This window comes from Coenobita brevimanus, chromosome 57 (assembly GCF_032717465.1).
Source record: "Coenobita brevimanus isolate Jiangsu-jjx chromosome 57, ASM3271746v2, whole genome shotgun sequence".
Classification (NCBI taxonomy): Eukaryota; Metazoa; Arthropoda; class Malacostraca; order Decapoda; family Coenobitidae; genus Coenobita; species Coenobita brevimanus.
In genome coordinates, this window is record NC_137010.1 from 14,125,032 (window position 1) to 14,144,813 (window position 19,782).

The window sequence follows — 19,782 nt, forward strand, 5'->3', positions numbered from 1 at the left end:
TTTGGTGAATGAATTTGGGACAGTGTGTAGGAGGAGGAAGCTGAAAGTTAATGTAAACAAAAGTAAAGTTATGGTGTTTGAGAGGAATGAAGTCACAGAGTGTGCAGTGAGGTTGGATGGTGAGGATATGGAGAATGTGAGTGCATTCAAGTACTTGGGTAGTGTGATGAGTAAGGATGGAACTTTGGGGGATGAAGTATGTGAAAGGGTACAGCAGGGAAGGAAGGTTGTTGGCACACTGAAAGCAGTGATGAGAAATAGGGAGGTGAGTATGGAAGTTAAGAAGTCACTGCATGATGGTATTGTGATCCCTACCCTGACGTATGGAAGCGAGGCGTGGACCTTGCAAGAGGGGAACAAGTCAAGAGTGAGAGCAGTGGAAATTAGTTACTAGAGAGGAGCATGTGGAGTGACATGGAGGGACAGGTTGACGAATGAAGAAGTGAAGGAACGTTGTGGGGTAGATGTGGATGTGGTTGAGAAGATTAGGAGAAATACACTGAGGTGGTTTGGACATGTGGAGAGGATGGAGAATGAAAGACTGACTAAGAGGGTGTATGTAGGTGAGGTGGAGGGAGGGAGAGGGAGGGGTAGACCGAGGATGAGGTGGAGGGATGGAGTTGAGAGGTATATGAGGGAGGGGGGGGTGAGTTGGGGGGAGGGGAGTCAAATGGTGGGTGACAGAGTGACTTGGAGGCGTTTTGTCTGCGGCCACCCTTTGCGGGATTAGGGCGTTGGGCTATAGATAGATAGATAGATAGTTTTAGTGGCCATATTTGCATCAAAAACTGTGTCACCTTTTGGAGAAATGATGAAATCTTGTGAAGCATCATCACTACCTGTAATATTTAGAACAACATTATCATTATGTATTATACTTTCATGTTTGGGAGTAACCAGATTATATTTCAATGTAGAACTGGATATAGCTTGATTTCTGGATTTGAAGAACTCTCCAGTTTTCCTACACTTTCTGTTTCTTCATGTTACTCGGCTTCCTTGTCAGCCTTTTTTTCTGCTTCTCTACCCCACTTTTGAATGTTCGCACACTCCTGTGCCTATCATACCCGTCTTTAAACTTTTCCTAAAATAAGCAGAAATAAAGGAATTAGTGAACCAAATGTACTATCCTGTGTGTGTGTGTGTGTGTGTGTGTGTGTGTGTGTGTGTGTGTGTGTGTGTGTGTGTGTGTGTGTGTGTGTGTGGCTGTCTGTCTGTCTGTCTGTCTGTCTGACTGTCTGTCTGTGTGTACGAGTAGTGCAGCCAAATCTAGAAAAAGAATTTTGTTGACATTTCTCAGGATGTTTGGAATTGGGTTACAAATGGTCCAGTTTCAGTTTGATATTGATTGAAACTTTCTGAAGGGGTGTTTTGGCCCCTAATAATTGTCCTTATTGATGTTACAATATGGGCATGTGGAAGAGGCAGTGGGATTTCTGTAGGGTTTCATATGTCTTTGTAAAGAAGGGGGGGGGGGAGCATTGTTCATCTTCACTCCAGTGTCTGTTACAGTCACGCCTTGCTGTGGCACAGGGTCACGTCAAGTGAAAACCCATTGCATAGCGATTTACCGTATACAGTTGTAAGGTCAGTGTAACATGGGTTCAGTGGAGATAGGGAGGGGAGCCTATGACCACAAAGCCTAAAATCCCCACAAACTAACTCTACCACCTACCTGAAGTATGTCCTAGGCTGGTCTGAACTGTCACTAAGGGTCCCCCCCCCAAGGGTGAGGGACAGCTGGAGGGCCTAGACAGACACTTCAGGTCCTCAGGAAGAGGCAAAGAGGGATGGGGAGACCATAGTGGTAAGGTTAAAGGAAAGCACAGCATTGAGGGCGAAGGAGAGTATGGTGGTTTGGCAGCAGGACAGCATATGGGTGTGCCAGGCAGTGATGAAGGTGAGACAGATGTGATGGAGGCAGATGATGCAGGATGTTGCATTTACACACCACTTGTTGATGGCCTTGGCTCATCCTCAGTGCTGGTGGCAATGTAGAGGAAGGAGGTGATGGTGGTCTGCCATGCTGCCTTTTTCTTAGTTGTCAAGAGCTCCCTGCATTTCCTCAAGTGTTGTTCAGTGCTATGCATCACCACGTCTTTTCTCACTGGGTCCTCGTCCTGGATGTATGAAATTGCATGATCCATCATTGCAAGGAACTCCTTCAAGTTACTGATGTTGAGGACATGGACAGGCTTATCCATCCCGTCGTCCTCACAACCTTCCTGTGCCTCCACCACCTGTTCCCTTAGCTCAGTGAGCTCCTCTGTAGAGAGTTGCTCATTGTGGCTGTCCAGGATCTCATCTTCTGCATGGACATTCTGAAATCCCATGTCATGCAAGAGGTTGTGGATATTACAATGGATGTTCACTGTCAGGAAATCTGTGAAGAAGTGCACGCATTTTGACCATACCTTGCGCCAGATGGCATTCAGTTGCCTGACTACATCTCCTTCCATGCCAGTGTGATGTTGTCGATGGCATGCTTGATATTATAATTCATCCAGAAATCCAGCACTGTGTCATTCACCCCAGAACCAATTACCCTCACCATTTGCTCCATGGTGCGACAAAGGTAGTAGGCCTTGAATGTGGTGATGACACCTTGGTCCATTGGCTAGAGCAACGATGTGTTTGGGCAGGTAGACCATGCCATCAGGGTGGTTCTGGGCATTGTCAAACAGCAGGAGGAAACAGTTGGCAGTATTGCTCCGGCTGACATAATCACGCGGACAGGGAGACAGATATCCTGCCATGTAAAATCTGCAGAGTGCAGAGGTTAGTCATGCCCTGAAGTTATTCTTCCAAATAACACCAAGGTTCTCCCTCACATACCCTACCAGCACTTGGAGGTTCTCCCAATAATGCATGAGGAGTGGTTTGAGCTTCAGATCCCACTCTGCATTCACATCAAGGAGGAGGAGGAGGAGGAGGAGGCAGGCCTTGGCTACCTTAAACTCTGTCACACATCATTCTTCTTTTGTTTATGTACATCTTCTGGAAGGTACGTGGTAGTAGCTGTGATGATGGTTGTGGTGGTGGTGATGATAGTTGTGATGATGGTGGTGGTACAGTCAGGGGAAGTTCAGCATTACCCACTATTCGGAGCATTGATGGTCTATGAATAGTCACGAAGCAGCAGCCAGACCAGACCCCACTTGTCTGGTAACTGAAAGTGAGCGAGATGGTGGCCCGGGGGGGGGGGGGGTTGGAGAGTTGCTCATGTCACAGTATCAATACATGTTGTGTCAAAGGTGTGCTTCTTTGGCTTCGTTTTGTAATGTTTGATAGGAATGATAGTTAGAGAGACTGATCTTATGACTTCCCATGTCATTTTGTCTGTAGGAAAACGAAAAACCTGTTAATCGCTCATATAAATATTTTTTTTAGTATTATTATTGCACACTATCCTTGAATAAGTTCGAGATGAGCAATTACCAGAATAACACTGAAAATGTTTGCAGGCGATGTTTACAGTGGGACGACAGAGGATAAATAAACAAATTTATACGAATTTACATATATATATATATATATATATATATATATATGTGTGTGTGTGTGGAGAGAGAGATAATATTGTGGTTTTATTTTCAAGTCCACACAAAATATAAAAATATGTTTTATCAATATGAATATCTCCTTGGGAAACACCTCATGTTAAATTAAATGAATGAAAGTATTTAAACCTCTGTCTGAACCCAGCAAACTTCCATAACTTTCCTGACAACACTAAGTGTACAGACATTTACGTATTTTTTTTCCATAAAATATTGTCATCTATCCTTACAAAATTAATTCAAACACACTGTCCAAATCAAACATTGCATACCTACGCATGATTCCGAATCTATCACTAAACCTTCTTCTGTCCCCAGTCCCCCTCCTCCCCCTCTTTCACTCACAGATACCAGACACATGATGTCTGGCTGCTGCTTCACATTCACCCATCTCACACCAGTGCTTCGGGAGGTGGGTAATGCGGAACTTTCCCTGACTGTACCTGTGGTGGCAGTGGTGCTGGTGGTAGCTGTGATGATGGTGGTGGTGGTGGTGGTGGTTTTGATGGTAGCTGTGGTGATGGTAGTATTGATGGTAGCTGTGGTGCTGGTGGTATTGATGGTAGCTGTGGTGGTGGTGGTATTGATGGTAGCTGTGGTGGTGGTGGTATTGATGGTAACTGTGGTGGTGGTGGTATTGATGGTAGCTGTGGTGGTGGTGGTGGTATTGATGGTAACTGTGGTGGTGGTGGTGGTATTGGTGGTAGCTGTGGTGGTGGTAGTATTGATGGTAGCCATGGTGGTAGTGGTATTGATGGTAGGTGTGATGATGACGATTGTAGTAGTGTTACCTGTGATGATGATGGTGGTGGTAGTGGTAGCTGTGGTGGTGATGGTCTCTGTTCAGAAACATTTCTCGTTTGACAAGTACATTTGGCCCAATAGGGCTGTGAGGCTCTTGTTGCCTCCATGAACTCAACATCAACATCAGAATTACTCAGAGAGCATCAGCTGCTGCAAACGAAGGTTGCCAAGCTGAGACTAAAGGACAGAAACCTCTCTCTCAAAAGTCCAATTTTTAAAATAAACAGTTTACTAAAATTGCAGAATCTTCTACTGTAGATTACCAGAATTTAATTTTTTTTATTTTCAAAATTGCTAAAATTTCCCTAATAAAAAATAGCTTGCATCAGTACTTTGTTGTACTGTATTTTGACTTGTGCTTGCCTCTGATAACATCTTGAAACTTTGTCAGATTTTTAGCATTACCTTCACGTTATATTTCAGCACTTTCCTGTGCAGTAAAAATGGAAAGAAAATTAATTGAGCACTGCAAAATGGGGACATACCTTCATGCAATCCTCTTGCAACCTTTACATTCAAACCTCTGTTTAGTATCAGAGCCTGGTACATAGCACCAGCCATCTTGCTTTCCTGTACCTCTGTCTTTTGCACATTTACCTCTTTTGTTTTTTTGTTTCTGTTATTGCACTAAGATATTTACTGAACACTACTTCAAGGTCGGATCTAATCAAATTGAATTACCCGAGCTTCCACATAAGTAATCTCCATATGCAAAAATCAGCCAATAGAACTTTCCATCTAATGCTAGCAACTGTTGGGAAAAAAAATTTGGGGTATGTAATAAGATTTGTCACAGTGCAAGAGTCACAGCTTGAATTTTGACTGTTTATTTGTGGCCAGTTTTCCTGCCTAAAATGATGTTTGTGTGGTTAGTAGCCAAGCATTTAGCCACGTTTCGTCCTTGCTGATGTATTTGTAGGCAGGACACATCTGGCAGCGTGAGGAGCTTGTGGCAGGGTTCAGCAGTGGGACAGTCATGGTGTGGGCCGGACACACTCGACACCTTCACCCTCCCATCATACCGCCACATGGACTCACATTCGTCTTTGATGCATTCGCCCTATCCAGGTGTGGCAGTGCTCCAGTTGGTATTGTTATAGATTACATATTGGTACAGTAAGTCCTTATTATAAGTCACTTTTAGTGATGTTCTTTTTTTTTCCCCCATTAAGTCCACAATATGTTTGAGAAAACTGATAGTGTTGTTATAAATTGCACACTGGAACAGTAAGGCCTCATTATGTCACTTTTATTAATGTTCCATGACAGTGTTGTCATAGATTACACAGTAGTACAATACAGTTTAGAGAAAATTGTAAGATGGGAAATTAGAGTGTTCTGGATACTGGTAGATAATAGGTATGTACATGTATGCTATAGAGTATCCAGCCAAAAATGCTTAGTTAAACCCTCACTACAAAATTAAATCCTCTTATTTTATTCATGCCGCGCCAAATGAATTCATTCACCTTAGTGGAGATTTTCTGAACTGGATGGGTTCAGATTTAGCCTTCTCAAGTGCTCATGGGGCCCCTCACATTTGCTGCTGCGGAGGGCTTTCGCGCTGTTATTGTTTATTTTGGTTGCACCTATGAGCACAAAATTCTACAACGATCCTATGCCGGGCGCCTGGACGGCGTTTTTGGGTCATAATATGATCGCTTATTAAATATAGTAAAAGTTTTTCAGTTGTGATGGGACCAAGTTTTTTCACATCAGCTAATTTTTTGCGATTTTTGTGCCAATTTTGGTGCAATTTGAATGTGTAGTCGACTGCCCAAAATACACACACACACACACAAATATGAAATTAGAAACTGGAGAGAATAACAAGCAAGATATGGCAGTAGTGTATGTTCCCCCTAAGACAAGAGCATGGAGTGATGATGAATACCAGGAAATGCTGTCAGACATGCCATGTTATTTACAGAAACTGATTGAGAAAAGCAACAATATAATTTTAATGGGTGACTTCAATTGTAAAGAGGTGAACTGGGAGGAATGGGACTCAGGAGGCGAGCAGTGGAAATGAGTTATTTAAGAGGAGCCTGTGGAGTCACATGGAGAGACAGGCTGACGAATGAGGATATAAAGGAGCGTTGTGGTGTGGATGTAGATGTGATAGGAAGTGTTATGAGGAACACACTGAGGTGGTTTGGCCATGTGGAGGGGATGGAGGGTGAAAGACTGACAAAGAGAGTGTATGTGAGTGAGGTGGAGGGGGGAAGAGGGAGGGGGAGGCCGAGGATGAGATGGAGCGATGGGGTGGAGAGGTATATGAGAGAGGGGGGTGTGAGTTGGGAGCAGGGCAGTGAAATGGCGGGGGACAGGGCGACTTGGAGGCGATTTGTTTGTGGCCACCCCAAACGGGATTGAGGCGTCTGGCAATAGATAGATAGATAGAAGGTCTTTCTGGTGAAAGTTAAACGTACATTTAGCGCTCATTCTTTTTTTCATTTTTGTGTTTACATATGAAAGAGAGAGTATTGATGCAAACAGTAATGTATCCCATTAACACCTTAATAACCTCCGGCATGGAACAACCCTTTACAGTACCGATGTCAGTGATGTCAAGTTAGTGTGAGCTAAAAAATATGAACAGTTATGGGGAGGGAACAAAGGTTACTGGTATGTTTACACGACTCTATGCTACGATTCCAAGCAGTCAGGTGGTCGCTTAATCTCAGATGTTTTCGCCCATTTGGTAAATGCACCGTAACTTTATCATTTCTTCCGTGACTCATAGCGAATCATAGCATGGGTTAAGGAAGCTAAATAACACGTTGCTATGTGCACCAGACGATTATCTTCACATCTTTAACCTGCCGTGTGCCGGCTATTTTTAGCCCTATGGGTCACCCCAGTGCTGGCCATTTTTCGACCTTTTTTTTTTTTTTTTTTGCTAAAATGAAGATTTTGATGTGGAAACAACAAATTTCAGCATTAAAATGCTCACCATGGCTCGGAAATGAGTTTTATTGAGTCCTGCATACTCGTATACAGGTATAGCCGCTCTCTCACGCTCACCACGTAGGTGAGAGAAAGCCATTTTCTATGTAAGGTATACTGAGGTATTTATGCTGGGAAGGTAGAGCAATGTTCAGTACACTTTTCTGATTACTTATTACTTCAACATCTATCACAGTTTGCATGTCTTACACACTGTGAATGCATTATCTTACATTTACTTGAAGACAGGTACAACCTTGCTTCATTACGTACAATCCTGGCACTTACAAGAAGGTATTTATAACTTGACTTCACTATATAGTCCTTACACTTACAAGAAAACATTTACAACTTACACTTACATGAAAATATTTACAAAATGCCTTCACTATATACAGCACTAGGTGAGGCACACAGGCAGTGAGGCTGAGTGAGCGTGAGGGGGGGGGGGCGAGTGAGTGTATGGCCTTGACAGCCTGGGGGATGGTAGAGGAATAGTTACCATACATGCCTGCCAATTTTTACCGTGAATCTTGAAAAATGTGGTCACAGTGAAGTTTTTTATATTAGACCATTTTAAAACGGCACTGGCACTGGCCGCGGAATTATGTCAGACCATTTTAAAACAGCACTGGCACACGGCGGGTTAAGAAAAATAAATTGATTTCGGAAGAATGGAAGAAACTTACTCTACATACTCAGAGAGGGATTAAATTTCTTCCATTTTCTTAAAGATGTGAAGATAATCGTCTGGTGCACCTAATAATGTGTTATTTAGCTTCCTAAACCCATGCTATGATTCGCTATGATTCACGGGAGAATTGATAAAGTTACGGTGCATTTACCAAATAGGCAAAAACATTTGAGATTAAGCGACCACCTGACTGCTTGAAATCATAGCGTAGAGTCCTGTAAGCATACCAGTGACCTTCGTTCTATCTATCTATCTATCTATCTATCTATTGCCAGACGCCATAATCGCGTAAGGGGTGGCCATTTGACTTTAAGTTATTGGTTTTACAGGGAGGGACACTAACCCTCCACCAACCCACTTGTTGACACGTAGGGAGCACGTATGGGTTGGTTATATGGTTACCGCTCAGTGTTGTAAATGGTTTCTTGGCTTCCAGGAAACCATTTGGCTTGTCCCTCATTGTAAACCCACCTGTAAAGGAATGAAGAGCAATAAGAAGTGACAGGAAAGATGGGAAATATAGGAAGACCTTCGTTCCCTTCCCATAATTGTTCACAGTTTTTCATAGCTCACACTAACTCGACATCACTGACATCGGTACTGTAAATGGTTGTTCAGTGCCGGTGTAGCGAGGTACATTGTCCCCCCTGAGTTCAGTGTCCCCTCTGCTATGCGCATGCGCCGTTGGCTTGAGCATACTCTGTCGACCACCACCGGAGGTTATTAAGGGGTTAATGGAATACATTATTGTTTGCATCAATACTCTCTCTCTTTTACATGTAAACAAAAAAATGAACAAAAGAATGAGCGCTAAATGTACATTTAACTTTCATCAGAAAGACCTTACCAATTCATATTCCTCCACTTTATTTTATGTAATTTTCTATTTTATTTTGTGTTTAGGAAAAGTATTGTATACAGTACTCACTCCAAACACATTTGTAATAATATAAGTAGTGATTTATGTGCTCCCTACATATCAACAAGTGGGTTGGTGGAGGGTTGGTGCCCCTCCCTGTAAAACAACTAACTCAGTGTCAAATGGCCACCCTTTACGAGATTATGGTGTCTGGCAATAGATAGATAGATAGATGACAGTGTTCACCAATACAAATGATGTACTGAGTTGGTAGGTAATATTCCGTATCATTTCAGCCATCCAGGAAGTTTTATCTGACTTGTAGGCCTACTGCGTCATTACTCTTGTAATGTTCACTAATTTATATATATATTTCAGATTCAGGTATAGTACTGTATTGATTGCAATATTGTACAGTATACAGTACTCTCTCCAAACACAGTTGTAATACCATAAGTGGTGATGACAGTGTTCACCAACAATTAAGGTACTGAATGGGTAGGTTTTTGATTATTTGGCAAATTCAATTCTCGACATCAGCCCGGTCCCGTAGATGCTGAATAATAGGACTTTTAATGTATTAGCTATCACCAACCCCCTCCTGGCACAAATGTCCACTAAAGCACTGCTGTTCTTGTCTGTCTCTGCAGGCACACCCCACTCACCAACTACTCCATCCACCTTCACATTCCCTACTTTTCCATTCATATCTCCAATCAAAAACACTTTCTCATTCCTTTCAAACTTTTCCATGCACACTTTCAGATTTGTCTAAAACTCATCTCTCATTCTGCTTGCACAATCTTGCATTGGTGCATACACACACACAGTTGCTCACATTTGTAGTCCAACTTTCAATCTTACCCACACAGTCCTTGAGCCAACTGATCCATACTCTCTTATATTCTCCATCTATCTGTTACTTACAATAATACACACTCCTTATTTTGCCTTTCATTCTCACCTACTCCTGCACATATACCCCATCCATACTCCCATTCTTTCACACTCTTACCTCTCCATTTAGTTTTCATTAACCCACATACATCCACTTTTGCACCCTCAAGCACCTGAACAATCTCTCTTTTTTTTCACCTCATCATTTGCACCCCTTAAATTCAAAGTCGCCATCTGTATATATATATATATATATATATATATATATATATATATATATATATATATATATATACAGTATCTATATATACACATATCTATCTATCTATCCACCTATCTATCTATCTATCTATCTATATACAGTATATATATATATATATATATCACTCTTTAAGTACTTTCTCCACTTTTCTCATTCTTGACAGTCTAGACTGATGCCGCATCAATATCTCATTTGCATAAGTTAATTTGGGCACTGTCTTACCCACACAGTCTTCATGCTGCCAACCAATGACTGGTTTCATACCAAAGCATTAAAAACACTTGTTAAGTTTTCCTTGGGCAACCGTACATATCATTCCCCTTTTACACTTCCCTCTCTTTCTGTCACTACCTAGCCCATACCTAAAATCTTTCACCACTTCAAGTCTTTCTCAATTCATCAGCTTGTTACATTATTATCACCTTATCTCTCAACAACCATCACTTTACCCTGTGTACTATATCTTTCAGATATCTCTGCTTACAAATTTCATAAAGCTCTCAGTCAGCCTGCAAATATCTCATTCACTAGAATATTAGTACATAGCAGAACGTCATATCCATATATAAGAGCAGGAAGGTTCCATCTCATCATTTTTAGATTTATTTTTTTCATGGAACACATTAAAAAAGTGTGAGAGTGGTTAATCTACGTTGGAGCTGAAAGTTTTTAAGGCTTGAATGAGGGCTGAATTCATATGTGGTCCATTTCACTGGGCACACTGTTGATCTGTCTATCTATCTATCTATAGCTCGACGCCCTAATCCCGCAAAGGGTGGTCGCAGACAAAATGCCTCCAAGTCGCTCTGTCACCCACCATTTGACTACCCTCCCCCCAACTCACTCCCCCCTCCCTCATATACCTCTCAACTCCATCCCTTCACCTCATCTCTGGTCTCTCCCTCCCTCCACTTCACCTACATACAACCTCTTACTCAGTCTTTCACTTTCCATTCACTCCACATGTCCAAACATTGTTGATAATTCTCCTTTTTTCTGTTGGCATTCTGGATCCTACCTACCCCATGTATTAGTGTCAGCAGGGTCATAATGATTATGGTAATGGTGGTTTAGTCACTTAGTTTTTATTTACAATATTTTTTCTATAAATTCCATATAGAAGAGCACATGACATGAGTTTTGGCACCCCTATTTTTTTAAAGAAAAGATGTGAGGTATGCCTACAGCCAGGATTCCAGGGACTTGAAAGATGTGTGAAAGAGTATCTGGTCTATTTCACAGGGCAAACTGTTGATAGTTCTCCCCACTTTCATACTTTCTCTTCCATTTTTTTGTGAATCTTGCCTAACTATACTCGTAGATGGAGTAAAAAGGTCAAGATAGTGGTGGTGGTGATGAAGATAATGATGATGATGATGGTGATGATTTATATATCTACTTTTTAGGTGTGGTGAATGGCTAGTAGGTGGTGGTAGGAGTCGTCTCGTGGTGACATACTCTCTGCCCGCTCGTTGTCTCACACAGGTGGTCCAGCTCCCATCCTCATGCCCAGCCTTTCACTCCCCACTGTTCCTTCCAGCCGTCTATCCCAAGTACTCTCAGGTGAATGTTCAAGCTCATTGGTTGCATGGTCTCACTCTTGCTGTTTTTTAACTTTATAATTACAGAATATCTTCAGGAACTTCCTGCCCTCATTCCCTCCTGTCACTCCCAGGCACTCACAGGTGGGTATTGAAGTTTTCTACAGTAATTTTTTTGTTGTTGTTGTTGTATCAGGTACTGTATTTACAGTAAACCCTCACTTTATCAAACATCAATATATTGGATTTCGGATGTACTGAGTGCCTCTGATCCTACCATATTTTGTTTGGCTATACCTAACTAGGGTTGATCAGTGGGGCACATCACGCCACCCTCGCAGACTGCCATCATCATGTGGAGTGATTCACAACACATTTCCCAAGGTAGATGGATATGAGCAAAACCAAAAACAGGTGGCTAGCTATATAAGCTATATAACACAAAGGAGACAGCCTTGCACCATTATTATTTTTCTACAGAAGGAGCAACAGGCACTGAGAATATTTTGTTATTTATTAAAAGTGAGAGTGAGGTGCACAGATGGATATGAGTAGAACCAAAAGCAGGTGACTAGCTATGCAATTTAGATAACACAAAGGAGACAGTCTGCCACCATTTGCCTGGCACTGTGTGTCCATGCACATGTTTATGTAAATATTTTACCTGTATTATTTTCCACAGAAGGAGCTGTAGGCATTAAGAATATTTTGTTTTATATTAAAAAGTGTGAGTGAGATGCATATATGGATATGAGTACCATAGAACCAAAAGCAGGTGACTAGCTACATAAGTTACATAACACAAATTAAGAGACAGTCTGACTCTGTCGCCAAGGCACAATCTGTGTGCATGTTCATGGGTTTATTTTTTTTCATAGAAGAAGCTATAGACACAAAGATTATTTCATTTATGAAAAGTGAGAGTGTACCTCATAGATAAGAACACAAGAAGAGAGGATTACTGCAGTAGGCCAGTTGGCTCATGCTAGGCAGCTCCTACAAGAGTGACAAAACTACTAAAATATGACAAGGATAGCAAAGAAGAGTACAGGTGGAACATAAGCTGCAAAAGGGTAAAATTCTGGCCCAAGTTAGTGTAAATTGGTAATAGTTTTCATTTACAGTACTAGAAAATGATACTGTAGTCATTTATTGTCCATCATGTGTTTGAATTCCCATCAGGAGGGATGACCCTTAGATTTATCGAACTTTTGGGTTTATCGAACCATGCATCCCCCAAATTAGTTTGATATAGCGAGGGTTTACTGTATTGTTTTTTATTTTCTAATCTTAATTAGCTCCTGCTTTCATTCACTCCCATCTCTCCAAGGCTTTACCAGATGAGTGTTAAGTCATATTATGCAGTAGTTGATTTACGTGATGGGAATTGGACCATTCACACAACTTGAATTCTCAGTCACAGGTGCATGAAAGTTGATGATCCTTAGTTACGAGGTAGGATAAGTCTCCGTGGTTACTCATTAAATTGACCTCCAGGCTTATTACGCTTCACCAGTGACTAAGCTGAATGGAGTTAGGGATCTTAAATGAAGTTAGAAAATATATGCACTATAGTTACCCTATCTATTTTCGGTATTATTTATTTTCCGGCTTATCAGCCTACCTTTATCTCCTGCCCTCATTCCCTCCTGCCCTCCCAGGTGAGTGTTCAACCTTGATAGGTATATACAGTATATCTTTAGTTATATTGGATGTCTTTTTTTTTCTTTTTTTTTTTTCATGTAAGTACAGTGAATTATAGAAAAAAGAACTACCTATTACAGTTCCATTCCTATCTCTAAAGCTGATTTCTATCATCATCATCATCATCATCATCATCTTTATTGTCACCCACTTAGCATTTCACAAATAAAATGATTGAGTAGGATTGCACAGAGTCAGATTATAGAGTTCATTGGGCATCATTAAATGGTACTTCCCCATACATTTTTGTATTCCAGCTCTACAACATTCATAGGAATAATAGGAATTGGATATTACTGATTTATCTTTACTTTAGAATGGTAGCTGAACAGGCAGTTTTTCTGTAGTTTACTGTGGTTTTAACCCATTCAGAATAACAGAGATGTGAGGCCTACTTTGGTGTCCCTGTTAACGGAGTGGAGAGATGCACTGTGGCATCTTTCCGGAACCAAACCTCCACACTCTCTCCCACACTTTTCTGTGGCAAGGCACTGTCTTTCACAAGAGAATATTGATTCACTGCAAGGGATGACCTTGCAGGGGCAGTTGCTTGTTTGCTGGAAGTTGATGGGTCTGCTTGGCCCAACAGAGTGGGGTTTTGCAACAGCTCCAATTATACTGGATGTATTTCTTTTAATTACGCTGCCACCAGATGATTTTATTCAGTGATTCAGTTCTAGTATTAATTAAAGCCATATCTAAATTCCCAGTTTGTAAAATCTTTCTAAAGCTAAATAAAATCATTTGAAGAAGCAAGAATAATCTGAAATTACATTATCAGATTCAGGGTAGGAATAATGTAGCAAAAATATGAATACTGTATAATTATGCCTATGACTACACTCCCTGTTCTGTCTTTTTTTCCTACATTCTTTCCTCTTCTTTCTGCTTATAGGTGACTCTGTCATGAGTGTCAAGCCAAATGGTTTCCTGTACACCAGGAAACCATTTACTATGCTGAGTGGTAATCATATAACGGGGTTTATTGCTCACGTATCGCCACTCGTGGGTGAGTGAGGCTGGTCACTCTCATCTTAAATGTCAGGACCAACTTGCCTAGCCCCGGGCTCCTACTCTCCTCATGAGGCAACACAGGATTAGATGATGATGAATATGATGATGATGAATAAGCAAATAAATAAAGAAAAAAAAAAAACACAAAGAACATAACCTGTGGAATGCACATATTTTAAGTGCAGGTTTGTTTGGCACAACCTGGGCTATGACTCAAACTCCACGGGTAAAAAAATATGACACAACAAGGCTATGCATATGGGACTCAATATTTTGCCTTTTACTCCCATAGGTGCTGGCAGTACAGGGGTCATCAGGTGTTCTCAGTATCATTGACTTCTCCACTTGTTGCAAGCTGAAGACTCTTCGCTCTCAGAGGTTTTACATAGGTCAGTTTTCTGGTGATTAATCATGTAGTGCCTCCAGGTGCATGGGCACTCAATTACAACCTCCTTCAGGCAAAGAATGTTTTCTTCATTTTGTTCTAGCTAATGTTAGGTTATTATGCTCAGCTTGGGCAACACTTACCATAGTGAAGGGATTAATGTAGGCTACATCTAAATCCTCCAATTCTGAAAGTCTGTCCAGAGGTGAATAAAATCATTTGACAACAACAGTGATATTAAAAATACAGTGCGTCATCATAGTGAGAATGTTAAACGTTCTGGACAGAGACAGTATGTGGTCTGATCAGAAGGTATCTAACCTTAGGCTCTAAAAAGATAAATAGCTAACCAGTTGAACTAGGACACTAATCCCCCTCAAAGTACGGCCCTTCTGACTTGAAACACGTAACCCAGCATTCTTTCCACAGCCTGAAACATTTTTCAAGCTGGTTTTCAGTATCTCTTGCAGGTGCTTTGATGCATTCATCATAATCTGTTCTCACATTTCAAATTGGGAACCCTTCTGTGGAGTTTTGAGCTCGGAGAATAACTAAAAGTCACGTGGAGCCGTGTCTGGTGAGCAGGGAGCCTGGTAGACCTGAGGGATGTTGTGCCTGGACAAAACTTCCTGAATCGGTTGAGAAGAATGGGCATGGGTGTCGTCATGGTGCAGATTTCCACTTTGCTACTTTCCAAAGGTCTGGTTTCTTTCACCAAACTGCATCACAAAGATGATGAATAATGTCAAGGTAGTAATGTTTGTTGACAGTCTGACCTGGTGCATATTCATGATGCACAACACCACAATAGTAAAAAAAAAAAAACAACAACATGCATTTCACCTTGCTGTGGACTTATTGTGCTTTTTTTGACCGAGGTGATGATACATGCTTCCAGTGGGACAACTGTGCTTTGGTTTCTGGGTCATACCCATACACTGAAGTCTCATCTCTAGCGATAACAGCCTTCAGAAATTCTGGATCACAATTTGCAGACTCCATGTCTTGAACAACATTCATTTTCAGAGCTTGTTGCTCACATGAAAGGAGTTTTGGAATGGAACGAACTTGGCGGCAACTTCGCATCCCCAAGTCATCCATTAAAATTTCGTGTTCTGATCCATCGCTGATTCCTTTTTATTAGCAATTTCTCTGACAGTCAACTGACAATTTCCCATGACCAAATCACAGACTTTCTTCATATTTACAGCGCTCCTGCTTGTTGATGGCCTCCCAGGACATGGATTGCTCTCGACTGAAATTTGACCATTTTTTAAGCGATTGCACCACTCCTTTATTTGTTACCTTGCATGGATTCATTCCCAAAAACCTGCTGGATTTTCCTAATAGTTTCAACCTAGGTATCACTTAGTTTTTGGTAAAATTTGATGCAGTAATATTGTTCGACTTTTTCAGTCATCATCATGAGCATGGGAGTGCGACGAGCGTAAGGTGCACAAGCATGAACACTGGTTGACTGACAACCACCAAGTCTCTCATGGCAGCTGGCATTAATCATGCATGCACATGAAGGTCCTGCACTGTGTTCCACAAAATCCCACCCCTATCCTCTAATTAGTTGGTGGAAAAAAAAAAAATGGTCGGATACTTTCTGAACAGACCTTATATATTATATGCCTTGGGCTTCCCCACCAAAGGGTACCATTGTTGATAGCTTCTCTGTCATTTATATACAGTACCAGTACAGTAATATTTTCATTTTTATATTTATGAGGTTAATTCTTTCTTGTCATAGGAGTGTTGATATTAATGGTGAGGATGGGGATAGTGGTGGTCATGATAATGGTGCTGATGATGATGTTGGTTGTGACAAGGCTAGTGTCAGTGGTGGTGATAATGATATTGATACTGATCACTCTCAGAGTCTGTGTCAACAAGTGAAGATGGGAATTTCACTGCAATAACGTACAGTAGTGGCGTCACCAAACTCTATCCCACACGATGCTTGTTTCCCGAGGACCCCACTGCTATCTCAGTCACAGAGATGAAGAAGGAAGAGGTGGCCTTCAAGATTATTGAGAAGAGGGAGAAGGAGAAGGAAGAAGAAGCTGAAAGGAGAATGAAGAGGAAGAAGCTGACTGAAGACTTGGAGGTGCAGAAATTGATTTGTTATGATGAAGAAACACCTTATAATGTAGAAAGTGGTTTGAGATAAGGATAAGAGAAATTCAAGTAAATAATGGCAAATGGGAAAAGGAAGGGAAATAGCTTGCTTGGGTCAGCCTCATTCTGAAGATTTTGAGGTAAATTCATTCTTCCTGTACTTAGAATTTTGATGGTACAGTTTACAATGTAGAAAGCGATCAGAGATAAGGACAAAGGAATAAAAGTAAATAATGGCAAAAGGAAGGGAAATAGCTTGCATGGGTCAACCTTACCCTGCATCATTTTAATCAAATCCTCTGATGCAGAGACTGTTTCTTAGAGCATCACTCATGCTTTCCTTGACATTTCCTAAGGAGGTTGTCCCTTCCACATTCAGGTTTGTACAGGACTGCACTCAGGTTCTCTCTCTCATGTATGTTAGTTTTAGTTAGCAGTAGAATACAGCATTTTACAATTTTTCATTGGTGACTATGGTACTTCATAATATTAGAAGCCTGTGTTCCATTCTCATCAAAATCAAAAAGGAAAATGCACTACAATATAAAAAATAGACAGATGAATTGATGTAACTAGTAATATGCTGGTACTGATGGGAGAAACTCCTGATCATTTTCCAGATCATGTTCATCATCATCATTGTAACCTAATGGAGTGAATAGGATACAGAAACGGGAAATAGAAAGCACAAAATTGGGAGAATCAACAGAATGCCCAGATTTCAATATGACATACAAGAGAGAAAAGACTTGAACAATTTGCTGGTGAGAAAGCAGGGCATGGGAAGAAGAGTAAATGAGAGAACGGAGATTTGCATATGAGGTGTTCCATGGAAGAAGAGCCATCTAACCATAAACAAGGTTTGGAGAAAAGTGCATTTAAAGATTTGAAAGTTTAATGTGACTGCTCCAGTTTTCTCTGTTAACCCACCAAAAAAAAAAAAACAATAAAAAACAAATTAATAGGCTTTCATATTATTTCTGGTAATTATATCTACAGTCATGATAATAACTGATAAAACATTATAAATGGGGAGGTATGTGGGAAGTGGCACCTATTTTTGTATGTCGCAAAGCCAAAACCAATTCCTTTTTTAAGGCTATGAAATGTCAAGGCAATTAATATATAATATACAGTAATACTTGTGATCTCCCTCTCCATCCCCCCAAAGTGTAATCTTTATAAAGAATTAAAAAAAAAAATGCTTTTCAGCAGGCATCATTATGGCTGTTATATCTGTAAATTAAACAATAAAAACCAACAGGTATTCGGCATCAGATGTCTTACTTACACACCAAGAAGTGCCTCATTGACCAGGAGGCTATGCCTAATGGCTTTTCTTCCTTCCCCATGAGAGCACTGTCCATTGTACCAACTAAATGCAATTAGGACAGTTGCTGGGGGTCCGGACTATGGACTCTACACCATGCTAAAAGGGCCAATATTCATTTCTTTGGGGATAAAAATGTGCAGTCTAGGACAGGGGAGCATACTGGAACCTGTAGGTCCATTTTGCCATTTTTAGTGGTTGAGCCCTTACTTACAGAGTTCCTTATACATAAAAGAGCTTGGCAAACACTGTTGTGGTCAACCATTTAAAGTGAGTTCTTGAGAAGAGAGTGATGCAACTACAGTTCACCAGTTTAAATAAAGTCACTGGTATATCAAGAATGCCACTTCAAATTACACAGTCTTTCTTTACTTCACTGTAAATCATTAATCATCGTTGTAATTACCCAGACCCAGTTTCCCATTACATTCATTGCAGTAAGGTGAGTATTACCATGAAAATAGGAAAACAAAAACACAGAATTGGGGGGAAAAACTGAAAAGCATCAGTCATATGTTTACTGGAGTCTGATTCATTGTGAAGAGTGAATGGTTGTGTGAACAATTTCACTGAGAATGCTGTTGATAATTCTCCCATTTTCATACTTTCTCTTTCCCTGTTTCAAGATCCTACCTCACCATCCTTAGGTGGGAAAAAGTGTCAGGTTTATGAAGATGATGTTGATGACTTCTTTAACCACAGGAACTATTGGACAAGAATAAGTGGTACCGAATCCTGCGTCAGTTTGGCAGCTACCCAGACAAGTATCGCAAGCTGATCTGGGTGTCAGCTCTGCAGCTCCCAAGGAACTACTCCACGTTCAGTGCTTTGCTGGACAAGGGCACTCACCCAGCTTATGAGGACCTGGCTGAGGAGTTTCCAGTGGCTGATGGAACACTTTTCAGGGCCCTGCAAAGGTGAGGTTGATCCATTGGTATTTTTTATATTTTCAGAACCCTGCAGAGGTGGACTCACTGGTATTTTTTGTTTTTTAGAGTCCTGCAGAGGTGAAGTGGACCCAATGGTATTTGCAGGGATATTAAATAATGACACCTGGAGATTTATGGACTGTACACATGAACTTTGCCCCAAATTGCCATCTTTTCTTCTTGAATGCTCAGCTGCAGTAAGAGATTAATAATAGAGTACGGTATTATACCCTATTTACTCAAACCTGGTGTAAAATTACCGTCTCTCCATCTTGGGTACTGAATTGTAACAAAAGATGAACACAAGGATATAGTGCAAGTAATGTTGAAATACTTTGGAAAGGGTATTGGCTCAGAGCATTGTCTTTTTTGTCACTTATCTATGAGCAGCAAGTCACAAAAGGATGAAATCTGGGCCAAATATAGGTGAGAGAATATAGTAATGAAAAAGTGGTGTGGAAGGGATATAGAGCCATAGTTTTGCCTGTTTTGCAGTTGAGCTATGGTAAATAAATTGCAAATGATAAAAATCTTTACCAAGTTAAGGTGGACAGACTGTCATGTTTTAAAGGGCACCAGTCAAAGTAATACTTCTGCCTTGAGCACTTTTTTTTTTTTTTTTTTTTTTTTTTTTTTTTTCCCTGACCTTTTTGTCATTGCCTGTATTTTATATATACTGTGTCTGTGTGTATACAGTAATCCCTCATTTATGCAGACATAATAGAGCCAA

General features: G+C 40.8%; 1 protein-coding gene across 1 annotated transcript in view; it reads left to right on the forward strand.

The window, feature by feature from the left end:
- The window catches only part of LOC145401901 (TBC1 domain family member 31), a 92,997-nt gene that overhangs the window by 26,045 nt on the left and 47,170 nt on the right, over positions 1-19,782 (forward strand). The window contains exons 6-10 of the mRNA XM_080274007.1: positions 5,284-5,432; positions 11,432-11,588; positions 14,577-14,673; positions 16,553-16,782; positions 18,826-19,040. Of these exons, the coding sequence (XP_080130133.1) occupies positions 5,284-5,432; positions 11,432-11,588; positions 14,577-14,673; positions 16,553-16,782; positions 18,826-19,040 (848 nt within the window). The remainder of the gene's footprint in view (positions 1-5,283; positions 5,433-11,431; positions 11,589-14,576; positions 14,674-16,552; positions 16,783-18,825; positions 19,041-19,782) is intronic.